Below are 24,808 nucleotides of genomic sequence, written 5' to 3' on the forward strand. Positions count from 1 at the left end.
AGCTGCTGCTGTAGAAGCACAGTGCTAGCATACTGTATGTAAGGGTGTTTGCACAGACTAGCACTTCAGCCTCACACGTCTAGAATGCTTACTGTTGATTTTAAACATATTCCCTCAATTTCAGACAGCCTGACCGCAAGTTGAAGCAAAAGTACTTCCCACTGTTTCTGAGTTAGAAAACAAGTATAGAACATTTGTACATTGTGGGATGCTCCTATAACTCACCTGGTTGCACAGGCACCCCATGCACTGAGGCTACAGTTCTCACTGCAGAGGTGCAGGTTTGATTCCAGCTGTGTCCTTCCCTTCCCATTACTTATTCAATAAAGGCCCATAAGGCAAAAATATGTATATTGCTCTACTGATGTGAACCCATATAATGTTTAAAATCATAAAAGATATTTAATTCATGCAGCCAGAAAGTTACAGCGCAATAATCCAAAGTATAACTGTCCAGATATTGGCGGAGCATGTTTTCCAGTGTGAGTAAACTGTTAGCATTACTCATTTCGGAGTACTTGATGATAGAACTGTGCAAATAAGATGTCATCTTCAGTTTTCGTGCACTGCTTATGCAAGGCTGAGTTGGTTCAGACATTACAGTGCATGGCGGTCAGCAGCGAGAGTGCAGCACGGACTGACAGCGGACAAAGACCACTCTGTCTCACTGCAGCGCCCTGGCGGGAAAGCAGGAAGACTCCTGTCACCTCCCTGGATGATGGGAACTCTACAGGTGCACTCAGTAAGTGAATGACGATGATAAGCAAGTTGTTTAATTTAAGGCTGGAGCAGCCCTATTAGCCTTCACAAAAAAAAAAACTGAATTGACCCCTTTCAGGTGCATAAGCACATGTGCAGCATACTGATCTAGGAATGAATCTACATCATAACCTGAAATTTAATGCTCAGTAAAAACGAATCAGGACCTCGAAACAAGATGAAAGAGTAGAAGTTGGGTGAGGTACACAACAGGAGCTAGCACTGCTTCACAGTTTGGCACTTTTCCTCCCATTAATATACAAAGTAAGTGGTTTCAAGAAGACATGTTTTTAAGATGAAACTTCACAGGACAAAATTGTGTGTTACAGTTCATTTATTTAGTCTAATTGGTCTATTTATAATTCACAGTTAAGATAATGAGAAAATGCACAAAAGGCTAAAAGATCTTGCAACGTGAAATGTTTAATCAAGTCATGCCTGCATACATTAGCATAAGTTGTCATGACCAAGATACAACTTTATTTATCCCCAAGGTGTTACAGCGGCAGGGTAAGACAGTGAAGAAATACAAGATTGATACAAAAATAGAAATAAAGAAATATTTACAGTAGCTGTACCAAGCTTGAGCAAATACACAACTAACTACAGAAGTGAAAACCAACCAAAGTTAAGAAAGTAAAGGGAAAAACTCACAAATTTAAAAATGAATTTTAAAGTATAAAAACCTGATCAGCTTACTCAAAAACATTGCAATCAAAACAACCATTGTTATAATATTCTAAAGTAAATCAGAGTTTTGAATGAAGCAACAGTAATGTTCATTGTACTCATATCCAATCCACTTCATTTAATCTCCCACAGCAGGTTGCACTCATCTATAATTTTACGCTATAGATTACGGCACATCTTTACTTTATTGATGGGATGTATAGAGGAGAGAGTGTGACATTCCTGTGGGGATTACTAAACCAGCGAGAACGTGTTGAGGGATTACCCTGGCGGCCACCCGTGGTCTTCAGCAGACACGAAGATATCATCAAAATGATAAAAGACGGCAAGAAGGTCCAGAAGTCAAAGGTAGAATGGTCAAATAAAGACCCTGGACAGGTCTCCGTAGGTTCATTACTGTCAGTGTGAAGACACACTGCGATGACCTCAGGACCTAAAGCTGGCAGCAGAGGTAAGGCAAGACAGTGAGAGACAACATAACCTTATTAACCCTCTGGAAAACACCCCACAGAACATCTACAGACTCAAAGGGCAGATGAAAATGGGGGGGACAGGAGGGCAAATTAGCTTTTTGTAAAATGCTAGTTTAGAACGTGGAAATGAAAGAGAGCGTATGCATGGTTTATTTTCATAATGAAAAGAGGGAGGAAAACATCAGCAAGGCATGATGAGAAAGCAGCACCAAAGCAGCTTCGGTTCCTTGTTGGTGACACCCTGTTTTCTGGGTGTAGCGCGTTGTCCCTCAGTAGTTGTTACTCTTTCTTCAGTCTCACACAGAGCCCAGGCTGAGGCGCTTGGCAACCAATTTCAAGCTCAGGGCGAAGCCAAACTCTTGGGAAATTGCTTCCATACTCGTGATTCTCTACCATGTTCTCCAAGTCATTAGCGGCAACGCCATCAGTTCCTGAGGAAGCACTGCAGGGCGTACATGCCTGCTATCAAATGGCCACTAGCGCATCTGTGCAAAGTCTTTACAGCAGCCCAGGATGCAGAACACAGTCTGGAGGGTTTGGGAAAAGGCGTCATCAATTGCTTGAGTGTGATGATTTATGACTTATAAGACAAGAGGCTGCACGTCTCACGAGAGCTGTGGCAGGTAATTGTCACAGTTAAAGCGAACCAGATGGCAGGAACATGCTCCGGCTTTCTGAAAATTCGCTTTCACAATCGGGGACAAAGTCTGGCATCAAATCTGGGGAAACTGTTGCCAGGTTGTCGCTGTTTCCCTCGCGAGTATCGCTGTCAGGCGAGACCTGCCGAAAGTTAGCTTGCAACATAGCAAGATAGAGATCAAGAAGAGCTGTTCATCAACAACAAGGGCTTTAATCATGCTCTTTGTTAGTCCTGGTTTATCGAACACGAGGGTGGAGACAAGACACGGACAAAGGGAGGCGAGCGCAGAAGGCGACAGGAATTAGAGAGAAAGGGGAAAAAGTTACAAGTTTGCAGAAAACATTTAAGCAAACATTTAAAAATACGAACCAAGACCGTTTTGCATTACCACGTATTCTGCGCAAGAAGCGCATGATATTAATTTAGAGCGAGAGAATAAAAGCAACGAAAGGAATCAGACAGAACTCAAAGCTGAGGATGAACATGAGAGAAAAAGAGTATGTATGGGTATCAAAAGTTATTGCTTTCATATTGCTTACAGCTGAACCGAGTCACAGAGAACAGACTGCAGTCATTTTCAGTGTAATTTATCTGCCAGCCAACACCCAAATGTAAGCTGCGGGAGGATGTTATGAGGTTGTTAAATTAGCTTTAACAAAATGATAAATGAAGCATACGGTTTGAATGAAACTCACATCAGCGCTAATCCCGAAACGCAAAAGTTACTTTTGTTTTAAAAATATTTATTTTTGCTCTTTTGACTATGGATGAATTAAATGTGATAAAAGTTGCTTCTTCTTTTTTTTTTCTTTTTTTTGCACTAATGGTTTGAGCACGTTTGTAGCCCTAAACGGCAGCAGTCTGAGAACATCTGCTCATTCTGTTGCAGTGTTTCAGAAGGAGAAAAAGGAGAAAAAACACACACAGCTGGTGAATATTTAAAGGCCGAATGTTAAGGACAAATTTCTGATTTTTTTTCTACAAAAAAATATGATAATTGTCTGTGTTTATTAAGTATTTAATTATTTGTATTTAATCCATCCTGTTTATCTCTTGCATCTGTGGGCCAGTGCTGGTCAGAGTCAGAAGGGCAATCAACCAGCTCTATAAGCGAAATTATTATATAATAATTAACAGTTACAACGATTATCCAGAAATGTGCAGGGCTCAGCGGACCCTGTTGGATGCTGAGAAAGTGCACACGCTGTGGGTTTTTCATAAGCGCCAGTGATGACGACAAAATGATGATTCAGTCCTCATTTAATGGGGCAATCGGTTAGAGTGGGAGGAGGTGAACATTCGGTGGAGCGCCCCACATCTGTTGCTGCAGCGGTTTTTCAGAACTTTGTCTGATTGCAGAAAAGGGATAGAGCCGTGAATGAAATTTGAGGGAAAAGAGGGAAAAAAAAAAAAAATGTTTCAAAGGGTCAAAAAGCTTTGGATGTTTATTTTGCATTGCTAAACTGTGGTCCAGGGTCACATGGAATAGCTTATTCGTATAACTGGAAGAAGACTTCATCAAATCTGCTATCTGTATCTTGGAAGTGATGGCTCGAACTATTGTAACAGCACATATGGTGGTACATTAGTTGTCTGACTAACCTGCATTTTTATTGTTGTTAAGAAGACTCTGGACTTGAGGTGAGAAGTAACGGATGCTTCCGCCTCAGTTCTTCGTCTTCATCGTCAGAAAATGTCCGGTCCATAGGAATGCCCTGCCACTCCAGATTACGACCTACAAACAAACAGTTCAGTTCAGCACTCTCAGGTTGGAAGATTCAATCATGACTATTGTAAAGGTATTAGTTTCTAATTACTTTACAATTGCATTAACCTTTGACTGTCCCTCAGCAGCCTTGAAACAAATGCCTCTAACTGCCTGCGTGCCAGTGTCTTGTCTTGTCGCAAATTGTTTGCATTTCTTAGCTGGTTTCATCACAGAAGCACAAGTTCTCCTGATGGCTGATTTTCCATCAGTGTCATTTGTGGCACATTTGTGGCAGTTTCAGGACACATTGCCTCAGATAACCTCTGTTAACCCCAAGCAACTCCACACCTCGAGTCCTGCGACCATTATCGGCATTCGAGATCTGGCATTCCACACAAGCCCGGGCACACTCGGGTACAATCGTTTATATATGGGAAAAGACAAACACACCTGTTTGCCCTTTAACACTGCTGCTAGCCTATCTGAATTCAAAGATCGACAGATTGAGCGTTTGAGTTGGAACAAAGAAATGCTCGAGATGAACTGATTAAGAGACAAGACGTATTCAATTAATGCTACTGTGGATGCAGTATTCACAGTGAAATGAAGGAAGCGTGTCTCGAGTCCGGCGTCAGAGATCACCTTCGGCTCCCTTCCCTCTCAGCGACACTCTCTCTTCCCATAAGTGACACTGCCTTTCTCCTCTCCTTTCATTCCCCTTCTATCTCTATCTCTTTTATCCTTAAGTGACCCCATTGTGAGTGATGCTTCCTGTGTTGTCACTATCAGATGCTAAACCTGGAGGGAACAGGTCAAAGAGAGCCTCCAGTTCTGCTCAACATGAAAACACAGCCTGGGGCACAGAGGTCAACAGGGGCCAGGCATGTCAAAGGGGAACTGCGTAACCCGCAATGTTAGCTAGGTTTCTAAAATAAAGGAGTAAGTCTGCTATTGTGCGGCAGCACATGTCTGATCTGGGTCCAGCACGGCCATAGCCAAATGGGTGGGGACTCGCATTTAGCACAGCGATGTCAGTGTGCTGTTTAATTACATGTATGTTTACTGAATCTGTAAACTCAATGGACTGTGGTGGTGAACGCTGTTTGTTTCATGCCCTCAGATCATTACGAAGACGGCTATGAATGAGATGGTTGCTGGGGTTACAAAACTTGAGTTGCGCAATATAAACAAGAGCGAGCAACAATGCATTTGGCATCCATTAGCATGTTAGCGGCCCGTGACTGGACTATATGGCTTGTTTCCACCGAGAGAGAAACGCCCAGAGACTGATTTGTTGGACAGCTGAATTAGTGTAAATACTGCAGCAGTTTTGGAAGCACGCCCATGAGGTTTAAAAAGCTCTGAATATCTAGAGATTAGAGGGACGAATTCATCAAGGTGTGAAGATAAAAAGTGACAAGCTGAAAACACTGGAAGGCATTGCCTGCAGACAACTAAACGTGTGAGCCAAAGCCCATACGAGATAATCCAGAGGCTCTATCCATCTTCAGAGAAGATAGAGAGGGGTGGGAAAAAGAGTTGAAAGCCATCGCCAAAATCTGCTGAAGTCACTACAACAATCAATGTGTTTTGCAACTGTATTATTCTCTCGAGGCGGCTTGAGTTTGGCCCTGAACACAAACGTGGTCATTGACAGAGAGAGAGAGAGAGAGCGATCAGTGGGTTATCCCAGCAGATTGCAGAGCTGTAGTACAGGGGGGTATGACTCAGCAGATGTGACTTCACGCCGGCTCGGCATGACGCAGGAAGGAGAAGACCACCTCACAGCCGGCCGTGTTGAAGCAATCACAGCAGACCTCGCTGGCTGGGTTTAGCGTTTCCCAGAAGCCAGCGTCCTGAGGGTATATTCTCTGCTTGTATGTGGTGCTTTTAAGTTTACGTTCCGACCCCCCTGTTTACATATTCAATTACATTCAACTGTCAAGTTTATTGGACAGTAAAACCGGTCAGAGCAAAGCTATAACTTAAGAGTTTCACTTAAAAGTCTGCGTCATTCCTGAATCACGTCGTGACCTATGACTTCACACAGGCTACTGGGAATGGAAGAAAATCTGCCATGTTCAAGGCTTGTACATCCTGCTCCACCAAGACATGGTGCAACACGCCGTCCTGTTGTGAAATATGATTAATATTTGTTTGCGATGCCTGATTGTGTGCCTCAAGGCCTTATTGGAGTACACACTCACACAAACATACTCCATCGATATACACCGATCAGCCACAACATTATGACTACTGACAGGAGAAGTGAATAACATTGACCATCTTGTGACAATCAATGTTCTGCTGGGAAACTTTTGGACCTGGCATTCGTGTGGATGTTACTTAGACATGTACCACCCACCTAGACCAGACCAGGCACCCCCACCCCATAGCAATGACACTCCTTGATGGTAGCAGCCATCCCCAGCAGGATGCAGCCATGAAAATCAACACAAGGTGTTGACCTGGCCTCCAAATTCACTAGATCCCAAACTGATCAAGTATCTGTGGGATGTACTGGAACAAGCCTGATCCACAGAGGCCCCTCCCCTCAACCCATAGGACCCAAAGGCCCCCACTAACAACATCCTGCTGCCAGACACCACAGGACACCCTCAGAAGGCCCATGTCCATTCTCTGATGAGTCACAACTGTTTTTGAGGTCAAGGGAGACCTACACAATATTAATCAGTCCCCATAATGTTATGCCTGATTGGTGTACACACACACACACACTCACCTGTGATGAGGATTGTTGACTCCTGAGACGGACGGATGCTCTGAACTGTCTCCTCCATTCTGTCTGCGTCATTGTCACTGAAAGTAGTCACAGTTCAAATGTGTCATGTACAAATATCAGTGTGTGATGGAAAGAAAAAAGAAAATTCAGCATCTCATTTTACTGTGCTGGCGAAACCAGCGTCTTTCACTGTTTAATACTGTACACAAGGGACAGCAGCATAGCCAGACAAATGAGCAAAATCTTCCATCTGTAGTCTGAGGCCTGTAATGGTGTAAAACACTGTATAACCCAGACTTGAAAAGGCCTGTATAGCCTACATAGCCTTCCTCTGTGTTCTGCACAGCCCAGAGGCGTGGCAAACTCATACACAGCTAAAGCGAAGACCGGAATATATTGATTTATTCTACATTTGATAAAAATCTAAATGACGTGTCACCCCATTGCTGCAAACGCTTCACATAAAATGTTAATTGCTCAGTTACACCCAATGCTGCTGTGATGGATGAAGCCTAGAGAATGCAATTTCAAACTATCAAAACGTCACCACTCAGCTACTCTTAACTAGTCCTAACTACTTCACACTCCAAAAGAGCTTCTTCGGTTTAAAACTGACTGATGGTAGGACAAAGAATCCTTTTGGATGAGAGGTGAGCCATTTTCAAGAAGCGCAAGCAAGCCCAGCTGCTCTGGTAAATAATGTAAATGTAAATAACAGTTTGACACACTTTTGCAATTTGCATACATCCTGTTACACCTTGCAGCTAGCATTTCATCACACAGTCTTTGTACTGATCACACACTGTCAATTCATGAATAGGCAAACCGTGTGTTTAAAGCATGTAGAATAAACCTATTTAAATGATTTGTACTTTAATGGTGGCCAGACAATCACAGAAATCAGTCTGCAGAACCTTTGAGCCCCGTCCTCATCTGTCTGCTGGTCCTCGGCCTGGGTCTGCTGGAGCTGGCGGACAGCGTCCTGCAGGCCTCTGATCTTGGCTTTCTTCTCATTAAGCACCATGACGAATCGTGAGTACAGTTCCTTCTCAAACGCTTCCTTATCCCGAACCTTCTGCTTCAGCCTGGGAAGAAAAGACATGTGCACGTAAACGCACACATTCGCAGACGGGTAAACGCTTTGAAGGACTCTTGTTTGTCTGCCTCGTCTTCCAGTCAACAAGCAGATAAACAATAACACACACAATAAAGAAATAAAGTACCAGGCATCAGTGAAAACAAACACGAAACAAAACAAATCATACGACTACATCATTTGAAGTTAGTTCCTGAAAATCATGCGCACATCTTACCACACTACATGGAACCAACTAAATTCTCAACCACAGATGATGTCACACTAGCTGATTGTTGTGGACAAACAAAGGAAGCTTGCATGCCATCACGACAATCAACAAATATAAACCATGGCTGAACATCTTAGAAAAATTATCTAATCGTCCTCACTCTCCCATTATTCGCTGGTGATCCTGTTTCAGTCTACGGTTCACCTCCAACAACTGGGAGTTTTCCACCTCCAGGTCCGTGCTGCACTTTAGGGACTGGCCTATCATCTCCCGGATCAGCTCTAGAGGGTCTGGAGATGGCTGGAGCTCCACTGAGCCCAAGTGCAACTGAAGCAGAAAGGAGAAGAGGAGTAGTATTAAGGCAAGGAAAATGAGAAAGCGAGATCAAATTAGTATCAACTTCTAACTTTTGAAATGGGCAGGAAACAAAGTTTTCTTTGCAGGTTGGCTGGCAATCCATTGATATTTCATTGCTTACGGTAAGCATAAAGCCTGAGAAGGCCCAACAGAAAGAGGACCGATATAAGACCTGGAAATCTCAGTCTCCTCTCAGAAAAGCCAGAGGAATTTACCTACTTTTTATCTCCCATCATACGACAGAATACAAAAGGGGTTCTTACATTATTAGATTTAATCCAGTAGTCTAATCTGGTTCACAAAAATCAGTTTACTATGAAAAGTGACTCAGCATTCACACCTTACTATCATCCCAGCAGGTTTTGCAATACAGAGGTGCGACAAATATTACTTCAAATTTGCTTTGAAGTGAGAGATCTTTTAAAGACAGTGATGTGTCTTCTTCAGTCTGGGAGTAATGCACGAAAACGTCGGTCAGCAGTAAAGTATGCAAGCGAGAACAAAGTTTCCTCTCTGTTGATTCTTGTCGGTGGCTCTTCGGAATCACAGGCAGGCTTCAGCTGCAATAAAACATTCCTCATTTGGTTTGCAACTTGGCACCAAGTCGCAGAGCAGGGCTGAGGCACTGCAAATGTCTACTGAAAAAATGCAGAATTTCCTAACTTTTAGCTAATGAGCAACGTTTTCTGAATTCCACTGTAGACCTCTAATTTTAATTAAGACGAACTGAACTTCATTTACAGCAACAGGCTATAATTAAATACAGAAAATACAGAGGCAGAGAAACGTTGTTCAACCTGGTGTGTGTCCGATAGCTGCTCTAGCTTTGCTTGTTGCCTTGGAGACTCCTCCATTCCCACACACACACACAGAAATACAGCCCATGATGCAGTGAAAAACCAGAAGGTGATGCGGTGCTAAATCTTCACTGGGCTGCGTCGAGGTCGCAGCCATAAAGTCACCATCTTCAAAAGCTCTCATGAAATACTTGTCATTTTTGTCCTGGGCTGATGCTGTCCTGGCAGGCCACACAGCTGTTTTCCCCTCTGCTGGTGAACCTGAACATGCTTTACTGAGCAGACAGTGGCATTGCTCCCACAGGTTTGCATCCTCTGCACCTTTGTTATTTGGTACCTTTTATTTCAATTTCAAATTTAGTCTTTGCTCTACTTTACCTTTTTCCCCTCCATTCTCACTTTTTTACCTCAAAAAAACTAACTTAGCTAACTATAAAACTAAAAACAGTAATATTAAGTCTAATATTAAGCCAAATACACTGCCTGGCCAAAAAAAAAGTCGCCACCAAGAAAAGGACATACACGCCTTTAGCTTTGACTACAGCACGCATTCGCTGGTGCATTGTTTCTATACGCTTTTCTTGCAATGTCACAAGGTTTATTTCCATCCAGTGTTGCATTAATTTTTCACCAAGATCTTGTATTGATGATGGGAGAGTCTGACCACTGTGCAAAGCCTTCTCTCCCAAGGATTCTCAATGGGGTTAAGGTCTGGACTATGTGGTGGCCAATCCATGTGTGAAAATGATGTCTCATGCTCCCTGAACCACTCTTTCACAATTTGGGCCCAATCAATCCTGGCATTGTCATCTTGGAATATCAGAGAAGAAAAAAATCCATTGACGGAATAACCTGGTCATTCAGTATATTCAGGTAGTCAGCTGACCTCATTCTTTGGACACATAATGTTGCTGAACCTAGACCTGACCAACTGCAGCAACCCCAGATCATAACACTGCCCCCACAGGCTTGTACAGAAGACACTAGGCATGATGGGTGCATCACTTCATCTGCCTCTCTCCTTACCCTGATGCCCCCATCACTCTGGAACAGGGCAAATCTGGACTCATCAGACCACGTGACCTTCTTCCATTGCTCCAGAGTCCAATCTTTATGCTCCCTAGTAAACTGAAGCCTTTTTTTCTGGTTAGCCTCACTGATTAGTGGTTTTCTTAATCCTACACAGCTGTTCAGTAGTAATCCCATGAGTACCCTTCGCATTGTACGCGTGGAAATGCTTTTACTTTCTATTAAACATAGCCCTGAGTTCTACTGTTGTTTAACTTTTAAGTGATCGCCAGTCACGATCAATCAGGATTTTTCTCCGACCACATTTCCTCCTCAAAGACGATGGTTCCCCACTACCTTTCCAGTTCTTAATAATGCGTTGGACAGTTAACCCAATTTTTGTAGTTTCTGCAATCTCCTTAGATGTTTTCTCTGCTTGATGCATGCCAATGATTTGACCCTTCTCAAACAGACTAACATCTTTTCAACGACCACGGGATGTGTCTTAGACATGGCTGTTTAAGAAATGAGAAGCTACTCATTGCATCAGTTGGGGTCAAATAACTTGTTGCCAGCTGAAAGATAATCGCCAATGCAGTAATTATCCAATAGGAGGCTCGTACCTGTTTGCTTAGTGAAATCCAGGTGGCGACTTTTTTGTTTTGGCCAGGCAGTGTACCGTCGCATTAATTTAGCTAGCAGCTAAAATCCTTTTAACTAATAATTTAGATCATCATTTGACTTTTCATTTGGTACAATCATCAGCATTTACACCAAGGTATCTGCAAAAGTTGATGGACACTTCCCGTCGACCTCAGCTGGACTAAGCACTTAGCATGTTGACGTGCTAAACTACTGTAAGAACATGGTAAACATAACCACTGCTAAACATCTGCAAAACATACTGTGACCCTATTAGCATGCTAAAGCTAGGATCTCACTCAAAACACCACTGTCTTAGAGAAAAGCTAGCTTGATGTCTTGCATGTCTTGCATGTCTTACACGGCCTGTCAGTGTGTTACCACCCTCTGAAATATGCACACACAAGAAACAGAGCTAATGCTAAAAACAGGGAGCTGCTCATACGAAAATACTAGCGATCTAGTATTTTTGAATGGGCAGTATACATACTCTAAGCACATCTTTAGATGTAGAAAACCACCTTATTCGGTATTATGACACAAAAAAAACAATAAAAATTAAGAGATAATTGGATGCTTTGCATGTTTTGTAGAACATCTAATCTCTTTCACTATTGCTCAGCTTCTTAATGTCTGTACTACCAGCGCCCAGGCTGATCACAACAAGGAAATCATCAGTGATTTAACAAAAGCCAGCTTAACGGGATCAGGAAACAGCTGAGACCACCCGGGATCTGAGAAGGACAAGGTTCCCAAGAACTCATAAAAATCTAGTGATCCAACGCAGGCTCCTCTTGTACAGGGCATTTCAGTGACATTGGGCTTTATATGTAATCAGCAAGATGACATAGCTCAGTGGTTGTGCAAGCTGGTCCACCACTAACACGAAACCACGAGACTAATGTAGGTAGAGGCCTAGTAAGAATGGGTTCCATTTGTCTTTATCAATATTTGCAAGTTTTAATAGTGTGCGAGTCATCATGTCCACTTCCAAGATATATCAGCTTTTGAAAGGTTATGCTCACATGCAGACCTGCACAGTTTGAGAGGAGTGATTGATGTGAAAGCTTTGATCTTTCTGCAAACTTCGCCTCAAACCCATCTTTCACTTCTTCTGTACCTAAGTCTCCACAGTACTCTGCTCCATAGGAAAGTCCTTTTGCAATAAATCAGCCAGCGAAGGATGGATAATGTGAAGGCTTTCAACTCTCTGACATGCTGAGTAACCAATATTTGCACACTTTGAAGAATGTTGTAAAGTCTGACATCTAACGTACAAATCTTTATGTCAAATATCAGTTTTATACTCACTGACACTACTTAAGGCCATCAATCTTCCTGGAGAGCATTTTAACATGACGTCACCAGTTTGAGACACCAGATACAGACATCTAAACTCCTGTAAGCACAGCCTTTATTTACTGGATTAACTCTGCTCCTGTTTATTTATTCTGCTCCTTTTTTAAATACCTAAAGTTGTGTGTTTCGCTGTCTTTACTTTGAGATTTTCTGAGACGAGCCATTAAACAAGTGACTTTCACATCGCCAAAAGTTTATCTTTACTACCCAGCAGGAAGATAGATGAATAAATGTTTTTTGAAGTGATTAAACCTAATTGTTAAAAGGCGGAAAAGAGCGTTCTTTATTTTCTCAAGCTTGGGCTTCTCTCTTGAGACACAAAGATAAAGTTAAAGGTCAGCTTGGACACAGTTGCCAAACTCTGCCATGGTGTGGGAGGTCAGACTGTTGGTCTGCGATGCACAACCCACTGCCACATTTTTCTGCTTCGATACCCAAATAAAACAACAATAAAAGAAGAACACCTTTCGCTGTAAGTGTTTCAGCCTCTCACAGCACAAGATATGTGGCTTTAGACACATGTCAAAAACCCCTGTGCTAGCATTAAGTTCACATTAACAATGACCAGAAAGCTAAAATGAGACACAGTCCTTTTGATGTGGAGTCAGGCCCTGAAAATTCAACTGTATCTCCGCTCACGTGTACCAAAATATGTAAATACATTTGTGGAACATTACAGTGGGGTCTAGTGTGTGTGGTCTAACTGTTTGTTTGTGTGTCTCCAGACAGCTAGCCAGACCATAAGGTCAAAACGTTGATGTAGGTGTGAAGGACAAAGCCAGAGGAACACAGTCTCAGTGAAAGTGATACCATAACACATCGTGGGCATGGAGGACACAAAGCCTTCCCTATCACACCATCCAACACACAGCTGGAGACCTAAATCACCAGTTAGTCCCATGGAAAAGAGGATAATAAGCCATTTAAACTGAGAACCAGTCATCAATAATATGAAAGTGACTAAATGAAATCATTTATATTTATTAAGGAAATTTACCAAAACAAAGTCTGACTAAACCAAAATTTCTGTGCCAATGGCGGTGCCCTCGTGTCCTTATATTTAAAACATAATGAAAATTTTAATTTTCAGTCTCAAAATAACCATTGTGTTCAAACGAACAGGGAAATCAGTGGGTGAAAGCTGTGTGCACGATGACAAAGAGACAGTGTTCAAGGGTGGGCACGGGCGCTCAGCATAGGAAGTGTGGGCATCGAAGTAGACCATCCTGTGCCATCAGTTCCTTCATCCTCTGTGCAGAGGCGTGAGGCCTGATACAGAGCAGGAAGTGAGGAGCAACATCCCTGATAACATAAACTTTCACACAACCAGCGAGCAGGCTATGCGGCACACAACTACCTCCAGGGGCAGACTGAGGAGGAAAATACTCAACTTTATTATATGGATCGGTTCAGAATACTGGATGTCTGTAGCACGGCAGGAATGCATCGATCAGCCACAACAATATGACCGCTTTCTTAATATTTCGCAGGTCTCCCTTGTGCCTCCAAAACAGTTGTGACTCATCAAAGAATAAGTGTGTCTGGCAACAGAATGTTATTAGTGGGGGCCTTTGGGTCCTGTGGGTTGAGGGGAGGGGCCTCTGTGGATCAGGCTTGTTCCAGTGCATCCCACAGGTATTTGATCAGTTTGGGATCTAGGGAATTTGGAGGCCAGGTCAACAGCTTGTGCTGCGTTTCATGTTTTTCCTAAACTGTGTGTGTGTGTGTGTGTGTCAGGCTACATCCTGCTGGGGATGGCTACTGCCATCAAGGAGTGTCATTGCTAAGGGGTGGAGGTGCCTGGTGTGGTCTAGGTGGGTGGTACATGTCTAAGTAACATCCACATGAAAGCCGGGTCCAAATGTTTCCCAGCAGAACGTTGTGTTGTCACAAGATGGTCAGTGTTATTCACTTCTCCTGTCAGTGGTCATAATGGTGTGGCAGATCAGTGAATATTACTGAGATTCACACAATACTGAACCATTTCATTCAGGAATAGTATTACCTGAGGACCTGAAGCACCAAGTACAGGACCACAATCTGTAAAACTTGAAGAGGCTGTTTGTGATACAGAAGCAAATATCTGAATCAGCATCTGATTTACTGTGTTTGTTTTTTCCCCTCACTCAAGAATAACAGAGACTGCATGGGAAATTCTAAATTTAAAAAGAAAAAGAAGTTTGAATTGCATTTTGGAGGGAGTGTTCAGAAAGCTTATGTTGCTGCACATAATAAGGACGCATTCACTGAAAGAGTGAAGGAGCAAATGCTTTGATGGATGAAGAGATGGATGACACACGAGGCTGGAAGCAGCAAGGAGCCTTTAGCCGTATTCCAACGGGCTCAGCTGTTAAAAGTTTATTAATTTATAACATATCCATAAATCTGACAGACTTTCCTCGTCGCATGCAAATATACCGCTCAAAAACACAGGCGAGAGGGTGTGGGGGCTAATGTCTGAATCGCGGTAGTCTGGTAATGCTAATCCCATGCAAAAGGGCTGCAGACAAACTACAACACTGTTACTTTGAGGTGGAGATGTGTTGGTGGATCAGATTCTTAAATGTGGTTAGTAGACAAATCTGGCTTCCAGTTGTGCTCAAATTTCCCAGACACTAAAAAGCAGGAAAAAAAAAAAAACTTCAAAACAGCTGCAAAAGCTAAACAAGTAGACAATTTGTCCTCCTTTTTGCTTTTGGTGTTTGGATGATTACTTATTTCAGTTTAATTTAACCGTTCTATTCTGAAACCACAATAAAAGCATCTGGGCCACTTCAAAGAGTCAGAACACTGCATTACCAACAATGACTTAAATGATTACGTCTCTTCTGGTGCATCCAAACATGGCCGCTGTTAAATGGAGCAATGCAGTGACGTGAAACGCATAATGTTCACATTAAATGACTGATCAGTTATCTAGAGGCTTCCTGCCATTTACAAAAAACTGTCAATTTTGGTTTTCAGACCAGTTGCAATGTAAGGCATTGAATGAATTATGATCCTTGACAGTCGTGATGATTGAAGCCGCAGGGTCTGAGTCGGTTTTATGTGACACTGATTGTCTCGTGTGTTTTACGTTATGTCACACGGAACTTGTGTTATAGTTCACTCGGGGATTCCAGCCGCGCAGCTTGACGCCAGCCACAAATTTCACTGCGGTAGTCTGCTCTCTCTTATTCGGGTTAAATCATATCAAATTCTGAAGTGTGAAATTACACAATAAGTGCTTGTGAGTGTGTTTGTACATTCACAGTCAGAGTTTGTCCACATTATTTAGAAACGGCAGCGTCTTTAAATCATGTGATTAGCGCCGGGTGTTTGGAACTGAAAGGAATTAATGATGACAATAAGGCGTCCTGCTTCATCCCTATAGCCACCTAGCCGCTTTCTAGCCGCTTTTACACTGATCTGCCACAACATTAAAACCACTGACAGGAGAAGTAAATAACACTGACCATCTAGTGACAATACAATGTTCTGCTGGGAAACTTTGTCAACATCCTGTTGCTAGACACCACAGGACACCCTCAGAGGGCCCATGTCCATTCTCTGATGAGTCACAACTGTTTTGGAGGCACAAAGGAGACCTACACAATATTAGGAAGGTGGTCATAATGTTATGCCTGTTCGGTGTACATGGTTAGTCACCGAGTTAACGTTTTCCTTTTGATTTGTGTTTATTTTTGTGTGACACACCAACATGAGAATCCAAGGGCCGCCTTTAGAGGCATCTTCTACGTATCTGACACCATGTAAGGAAACGCAAACCATACTGACTTGACGTGAAGAGGACACTATTAGCCTCGGTCTTAGTACAGGCAATCATTCCAAAGGGATAGTCACTCTAAAAGTGTACAGTTTTGTTTGGTGGATATGAAATCTTCATTTACAGTGACCCAGTACCATACTGTGTTCATTAATTCTTACACCTCTGAAGTGCAGGAATTAGTCCTTTTTGTGTAAAAGATACAACAATTATACAAATAATAATAATTGCTGATATACTTCATCTGAGGCTAAACACTGGTCCGGCCATGTATGCAAGGACAAACCATTCTGGGGTTTAAATGTGGACGTCCAGTTTATTGTGCACATATTGCACCATACTAAAAGTTTGTTAAATCAACGGCTTTTTTTAATTCTCAAATAGTTATGACTTTTCTTATTACTGTACTTTTGCAGCTTGAAAATGTTTGACAGTTAATTGCTTTCATTATCTAACACACTAATCTGTGAATCTGTAAAAAACATGGATTTGTAACAAGATAGTATGATTAACAACTCAGTAAATTACTATTTATAATGACAAATCCTAGATAGATCAGGCATAACATTATGACCACCTTCCCAATATTATGTAGGTCTCCCTTGTGTCTCCAAAACAGTTGTGACTCATCAGAGAATGGACATGGGCCTTCTGAGGGTGTCCTGTGGTGTCTGGCAACAGGATGTTGTTAGTGGGGGTCTTTGGGTCCTATGGGTTGAGAGGAGGGGCCACTGTGGATCATCCCACAGATACTTGATCAGCCAGGTCAACACCTTGTGCTGGTTTTCATGTTTTTTTTTAGTTGTTGCTAAACCGTTTTTGTGTGTGCCTGTGTCAGGCTGCATCCTGCTGGGCATGGCTACTGCCATCAAGGAGTGTCTTTGCTATGGGTAGGGGGTGCCTGGTCTGGTCTAGGTGGGTGGTACATGTCTAAGTAACATCCACATGAATGACAGGTCCAAAAGTTTCCCAGCAGAACATTGAATTGTCACAAGATGGTCAATGTTATTTACTTCTCCTGTCAGTGGTTCTAATGTTGTGGCTGATCAGTGTATATAAGCTTAAGGAAACTGGGTAACAGTTATTAAAGAAAAAAAGAAGCAATAAGGAAAGGAATACAACCTGGTGAGCCATCCTATCGGATTTCAAGAGCACAACTATTTATTCCAACTCACAATTAGGACGACATAAAAAATACATATAGTTGGGGTTTGCATCTGTTCTGGTAAATGTGGCTACTTTTTTTCTACCAGTGACAGATAAGGTCCTTAAACAGACATTAAGGAGGAGATAACGTCTGTCTAACTGATGTAAAACACCTGCTTAGTCGTAGTTTAGCAACAAACACCCAATTACATTGATCATTACAACTTCTGGAGTCATATTCATAAAATATAAATGTCAGGTTAAGTTCACCACCTGTTTTGTCTCTTTTCCTCGATTCCCAAGGAAGCCTCACCTAATTTTTGGTCATTTCTGCACCCTCAAATTATCTGGCTTGGAAAATATGTTCCACACTGACATGTCCCAAAAAGAAAAAGAAAAAAGAAAAAAGCAAACGAAAAAAAAAAAGAAACGAGAAAAGAAAAAGAAACAGGTGTTAGGCAAAAGTGGTAGTTTGCACTTAACTCAAATAGTCCCTGTGCATTCTGAGATTTTTGTCTACCACACACATCCTGAGCACTGTGATGATTAGTTTCTCCAACAATGAAGTATGGATTATGGATTTTTTTTTTTTTAAAGCACACACAAGGCCACTGTCAGTCACTTTGTGTGGTCCAGTTGCTCCTTTTGGCGAGAACCTTTGCTCGTGGGGGTAAAAAAAATACCTTCCACCTACACAAATCTGTTATTTTTATTTATGTCATGTCAACACCAGTGAAAACAGGAAAGTCATACTTGGATTATTGTGTCTTATTTGCTGGCATGCATTTGGAAACAAATTTGCATCTGAAATTAATTGTGAATAATGGTCGACATCACTTGTGTAGTGATGTAGTAACCGCCCGCACGTGTCCGGACATGGACATAGGCACACTTGTATGCACAGCTCTAATTCACACAGACAAAGTAAAGCCAGGGGGAACTGGTGAAAGAAAAGAAAAGGGGTCTAATCAACTGTCGTTTAACATTGTTGGATGAGGATAGCCCCCGTCCATAAATCAGGATTTTACGGTCTCTACGGTGTTCCTAACCTTCTGGCCTTCTTCCTCTGGTCTCCTCTCCAAGCCCACCATCCCAGGACCCTAAGTGACCTGCTCCCTGGAGGCAACAGCACCCTCTCACAGTTTGGAAGAATTACGCCGAAATCTACTGAAAGCGCCACGACCTGCACTTCATCAAACACATCACTCACTGCGGACCATGCAGGAACCGCCTTGGTGCAGTTTACAACACACGTCTCTGAACTGTTTCAGTATTTGTCAGTTCGTGTTGCACATAATTTAACAAGAGATTCAACAAAGCTTTTCCTCGTTTACGAGCTGTGGCCATTAGACCACTACCTCATACAGTTGTTATTGGAACCTGATAACAGACTGAATGATTCCTATCTACTGCTTTTTGCACAGTGGCCTGAGGGCAAGCAGTCCTTTCTAATTCTGCTATAATGTGGGGAGACTATAAACCTTATCTTTCAAACAGCCCCCTCTAAAAATAATCAGACTTCCTTTCTATTTTGTTGTATGTCGTAAGATGCATTTATCCTCAGGGAGAACTCAAAGATGAAGCACTGACAAAGTTACATACTAATGCCAACTTTCTAAAAACTCAGCTTCAAATTGATTCTTAAGCCCATTTCCGTTTCCTATAATGCTGGATCAACCTGGTGCTATGTGCCGTTAATATTGCAAAATCTCAATAACCCACTTAAACCAACACCAACACGGACAGGATGCTACAGTAGTTCTGGGCTTCTGGGAACTAGTGCTTGTTGGAAGGTTCAAACGTCTTTTAAGGTCCCTCATTATGGACGTTTCCTCCAGGACCACGGGTGCTTTGATTTTACACCCATACAAACGTTGTGGTTTCTCTTTTTCTTGTATAGATTTGGCAGACTAGATGAAACACAAGCTTTGGTTTTCTTTAAAAATGGTAGTCAAAAGTTTTACTTGGTCCCGTTGGTCACAATGGTTCCTCCCCAAGGACCTGATGGAAGAAGTTCTTGATTCTAAACCAGCAAAATGTTGGGGCCGCTCTTTTCTTAGACGAGAGCAGGCTCTTTGGCTGAAAAAGTGCAAAGAACGAGTTCAAGAATATGCAACTGGCTCCATACCCTCTGATGAAATACCTTGGTGAAAGAGGGGTGATTGTGCTACATCTAAAGACAAGGTGAGTTGGAACTGCTTCAATTTTGAGCCTTCTGCCACCGCAGCCGATGCTTTTCCTCTCTTATGGACAACCAGACTAAAAACAACCCTACATTAAGACTTACAGAGAGATGCAAAAAGGGGCACACATTGGAAGACATTTTTTGATAAATAGATGCAGAGGAATGAAGACTTTATACGACGTTACGACGTACGGATGAGTAATAACTGTATTGGAATCATAATATTGGTTTTGCATTTTGATGCAAGTCGAGGTAGGTTCGGCTTTTGTGAGGCAATCCAGGATATAAATGAGAGTGTTTTTTATTCACTGCACTTCTCTGTCCGAACACTGCCACCCAGCTACTGCTTACTAAAAATCTCCCCTAGGTTTTGCTTACCGAAATGCCGTTGCAGCTCTTTTCATACGAGAGGTGACAGTGATCTGGAGTGAGGTTGAAGGAATACTCCTCCTTATCAGCTCCCCTCCTTCCTCCTCCTCCTCCTCTTCCTTCTTCACTTTTTGTTAGAGCTTGAAGAAGATCCTCGACATGTCTCTCCCTCGGGACTCCCATTTTGTTGGCGTCCCTTGTCACCTCGTCCTCTGAAACTGACAAAATAAGGCCCTGATCAAACGTCCGATTTTCCTTTAAAGGCATTTTTCTCATGTTTGGATGATTTCAAAGCTGTACAGCTGAGGGGAACCTGGACAGAGGGCAACGAGATGATAGCAGAATGATGCAGAACAAAACTACAAACACTAATTATGTAGTAACACATGAATGCATGTGAAAGCAGATCTGAAAGGAAGCATGCAGAGAAACCAAAGGGAATGTCATCAGCTGTTGCACAGCTGCTCAAGCAGGCTTGAAGGTCCCAATTAACACATCAAACACAGTAGCACCGACGACCCAGGAGCCCGCGCATAGCTGTCACAAGCCCATCTCCACCTGTCAGCTCTGCAGATGGACAGCAATAGAAAACTAGGGAGCAGTTGTGCTCCAGGTGTCCTTCCAGAGAATACATAGTCACGTACATATGTAACCGAGGACACACACACACACACAAACACACATACTGTGCACTGACTTGCATGCACAAAGACGAGCCTTGTAGAGCTTAATCTACTTTATACACCTGTAAGCTGCAGCATAGGAGTGCAGAGGGATGATGACACAAGGTCACTGCTGTCCCGCTGGTTGAAGGACCAAAAGTTATAACATTATGAGACGGGGGTCAGCCAGGTGCCTACATACTTTGGACAACCTGATGAATGGTACACCTGGTGACTATTCAGTTTAGTCAGCGGTCAAACATCTTTGTAATGAAGATAAAACAAAAAATTTAGCACAAATTAGAACTAACATGACCTGTGATTCTTGTGAATAATGTGACATAATTTCATATTTGAAATCTCTACCTTCTCCGATCCATGCTGAGCTGCCGTCAGTGAGAGCTAACGTGAACCCAGCGCCCAGGTCTACGGCCCAGTCCACTCGCAGGAAGTAGGGGGTTCCTAGATCAGCATTTAGAGAAATCTGGCGAACTGTACCACTCATGTCTCTCACGTGGCCTTCAGACCTGCAGAAAATCAAAGATAGTAATTCAGAAACTCTTTACAGGATGCCATTATGACGTTTCCTTTTTTTTTTTCCAATAGGAGGTCTCCAGCATTGTGTTGGGGATATTTTGTTGGTCGTAAGACCTCCTTCAAAGACAGTCTTCCAATCAATCCATTGTGTTAATCCTCCATATGCATCAATGTGTTTCATTGTTTCACTGCTTGGATTTGGTAATAAAAGTTCCCGTGTGTCCTTTCAACGGTGGTCCCTCTGAGTCAGTGGGACCACACGGAGATTAACAGGTTTTGGCAGGTTTTTGTGTGTGAGTGTGGGTTTCCAGCCTCCAGCAAGGTAATTACGTGCTGTTAAAGATAAACAGAGGAATATTACTGAAAAGGCCCAGCTGTTGTCAGATTTTATTCAGTGCGTTCATTCATTCAAATATATGCGGCACGTGAATTTCTTAAAGGGGAACCTCACACAGATTTAAGTCCGGAGACAGTTGAGAATGCATTCAACTTTATTGATCTCTTTAAACTAAACAACGCTTTGTAACAGCTATTAGGATACATTTTGCACTGTGCAAAAAAAATCACCGTGATTTTGACGCTGTGCAGACTATTTCTCAACTCACACGTTCAGATTTTGGATAGTTATTGGCTTATTCATTCATAGACATGCCAAACCACAACAGACAGAGCAAAATGTGCGGGATACATTCACTTAGACTTACTTTATGTTGTGATAACATATCATTATTTGCAAGAGCCTCTGTGTTGGATGAGCATTCTTAGAAAAATGTCTGGTAAGGCCACCTCACCCTCAGGCTAATGTATTTAATGACTGACTCACTGCTACGCTTCAAGTTTAATCCAGTGCCAGAAACAGCCTACGTTCAACAGACTTGTTATGAATGAAGCTGATTTTAGGATTACAAGATTGTCCATGTGGTTGTTCCTGAAAAGTCCACTTAGATGAGCGGCCATACACCGCTCTTCTTCTCAAAATGTTTGAGAAACTTTTACTTGATTACGGATATCCAGGCCAGAACGTGTGATTACTGCTACCACGTGAAGTGAGAGGTGAGTCGGACAGCTTCCCCAGTTAAATACAGGGCAAAGTGTGAGGAGATGGAGGGAAAAGGACAGCCAAATTGGCAGTTAGCCAAGCTGGACATGTTTGAAAAAAATGAAAATGAGTGCCTTTGAATAAGGTACTATAAGTTATGCTGTGACAGCACGTTTTTTTTTCTGCCCTGTGTCCCTTACCATATATACTGACAGAGCAGGTGGTCAAGGTTGTTCAAAATGAGACATAAACTACAGATCTGACAAAGAAATAAAAAAAAAAATACACATGCGCTCCCTCCACCACACGCACATGTGCGCATGCAACAAGAGAACCGTGCAGTAAATTAAAGTTGACCCTCTGTGCTTCAAGCGGGGGTGTGCCTGGACGAAGGGGGCGAGCAAGATGAGGGAACTGAAGGCATCAACTTTAACCTCATAAACGAGCCCAGCTACTCATTAGTTACTGTAACATCTGTTACGCAGGGACGATGACCCAGTGGTAATGACAGAAGGACACTTCAGTTAAATAAACAGAGCTGTCTGTCAGGAATGGAGAGCAAAACCATCAAAGCCAATCCTGAAGTCTTACTCTTCGCACGTGTTAAGTTACTTGACCAGAAGACACAATCACTGGAATGCATAAAACATCAACCAAAGCTCCACTAAAGCTCTGACACGTAGCTTTTATCTTATTTTCTCTTACTCCTGCTGTAATTTTTTTTTTCCCTCAACCTTTTCATTGTCATTTCGGCTTCGCTGTCTCACATGCAAACTACAAGATGCAATTCTCTGAAGAGGAAGTACTAGGGCAAATGACTCACAAAGAGCCTCTAATTATACATTTTCTGTCTTCTTCTCTATATTCTGAGTTTATACTGAGTATAAAAATCCAAGGTTGTTAATTTTCTCCGACAATTCGGCCTCTGACTGTCCTTTCACTGGACTTTCACCTTGTGCTTTCTCCAATAAAATAGTTCCAAGATGAAAAGGTAAGCTCTTTAGCAGGTCCACTGTTATTATGAGCAGTCAGGGATTGAAGCAGTGATGCACTAAACAACAGCAGGAGGGGCCTTTCAGTCATTATTCTGTTCATATATCGGTCAACTTAAACTACTTGGTAAATAGAAACGATGTTAGCAAATATGCAAATGCTCTGTACGATAAATTAAGGACAAAAAAGGTAAAACATGCGTCTTAAGTCTGATATGGCTAATAATTGACCCATTACTACTACTACATATTCTGCCTACAGATAGAGGTAGTATTAGTCAAGTGGGTCAAGTATAACATGCTGTACAACAAGATGCACTTTCCCTTAGAACCAGGAACGGATATGGATTAAAAATTTGTTGTACAACCACTGCTGTCGTTGTACTCCCAGTATCAGTTTCCCAACAACTGAAATTCCCAAACACACGACGGTTTGAAATAAGTTACTCTAGGAATTTAACTATGGATGTTTAAATAAAAGAGTTTGGCCTGATTTTTATGTCCCTCTCAAGTAGGAAAAGACTGCACATACCGAGGCTACATCAAGTCTCGGTTTGAGTGCTGTAATCAGGCATGCATGTACTGTACAGCAGCCAGAAATGGTCGACCTAACCATTGGCCAGGTCACTGTAAAGTAAAAAAAATAAAAAAATAAAAATCATATTAGGAGGAATGTTTAAAGGCGCCCGTTTAGAAGTTTACACTTGTACGTCTCTTGCTCCTCTCCATGTGAAGCAGACATTTACAAAAACGTTTTCATTCGCTCTCTTGCAGTAAAATATCCCAAACATTATTTATGTGTGGTTTGCAATCTGACAGATTTCTTCTTACAAGAAGAGCTCTCTAGGAGTGCCTGGGAAGGAAGGGTCGGGGGGATTTATGAAACATGGTTTAAATGCAATCAAGATGCTGTCGTGGCTGGTTGGAGGGAGGAGACTTCATTGTGAAAACTTTTAAGACAGAAGTGCACCACAAAAATTTGAGTATTACGTCACCAAGACACAATAGGATCTGCTAGGATGTCAGTCAATTTTTGGGGGGAATTAAACTACGGATATTTTTTTAGGATTTTTATATTTGCTTTACTGGGAAATCTACCAAATTATACATACAAATTAGAATTAAATTTTAGAAGTTGTAGATCACACAATCTATGAATTTTCTGACATACACTCATTAGTTTAAGGGCACTCCATGCTTTATAACTCAAGCATTCCCTTCTTTAAGTACCTTGTGCACAGTTAAATTCAGCGACTTCCGGGTTCTGTGTAGATTAACACAACTTAATCAGTGCACCGTGGCAGAACATGGTGCACTGTTATCAGTGTGAATAATGGTGGGGCGCTGTTTCTTCAAGGTGCTGCAGCAAATTTCCGCTCCTTCAATTTTTGAAAAGTTTCCTCATTCGGACTAAATTTATTATAATTTTGGTGCGAAGACAAAATTAACAGTGCGAAAACTTACGGTATTGTTTGGGTTAGTTACTTCGATGTTCAGACGAAGAGATTTTGTGCACACAACTGAAATCATTGCAGCTCTCCCTGCTCTGTTGACAGCTCCGACAGTAGACGTTTCAACTTTCAACTCCTGTGTTCTGTCAGCCAATCGGGAAGCGAGGTTTTGCGGCGT

The 24,808-nt window shown here is 42.2% G+C and overlaps 1 protein-coding gene across 2 annotated transcripts; it reads right to left on the reverse strand.

Annotated features, from left to right (window-relative positions):
* Window positions 1-1,162: 1,162 nt before the first annotated feature.
* Window positions 1,163-24,757, reverse strand: LOC311493093 (DNA repair protein XRCC4-like). Of its 2 annotated transcripts, none has more exons than XM_084551632.1 (8): window positions 24,644-24,757; window positions 20,978-21,138; window positions 19,959-20,167; window positions 8,481-8,647; window positions 7,928-8,098; window positions 7,014-7,090; window positions 4,165-4,297; window positions 1,163-1,888 (listed from the first exon to the last, which is right to left on the reverse strand). In XM_084551632.1, the coding sequence occupies exons 2-7, from the start codon at window positions 21,114-21,116 to the stop codon at window positions 4,182-4,184; spliced, it is 879 nt and encodes a 292-aa protein (XP_084407758.1). In that variant the 5' UTR covers window positions 21,117-21,138; window positions 24,644-24,757; the 3' UTR covers window positions 1,163-1,888; window positions 4,165-4,181. The 2 variants fall into 2 exon arrangements, with proteins under 2 accessions (XP_084407758.1, XP_084407759.1); XM_084551633.1 differs by having other exon boundaries at window positions 1,163-3,911.
* Window positions 24,758-24,808: the final 51 nt, after the last annotated feature.

This window comes from Chelon labrosus (genome assembly GCF_963514085.1).
Source record: "Chelon labrosus genome assembly, chromosome: 9".
In the NCBI taxonomy this organism is placed as follows: domain Eukaryota; kingdom Metazoa; phylum Chordata; class Actinopteri; order Mugiliformes; family Mugilidae; genus Chelon; species Chelon labrosus.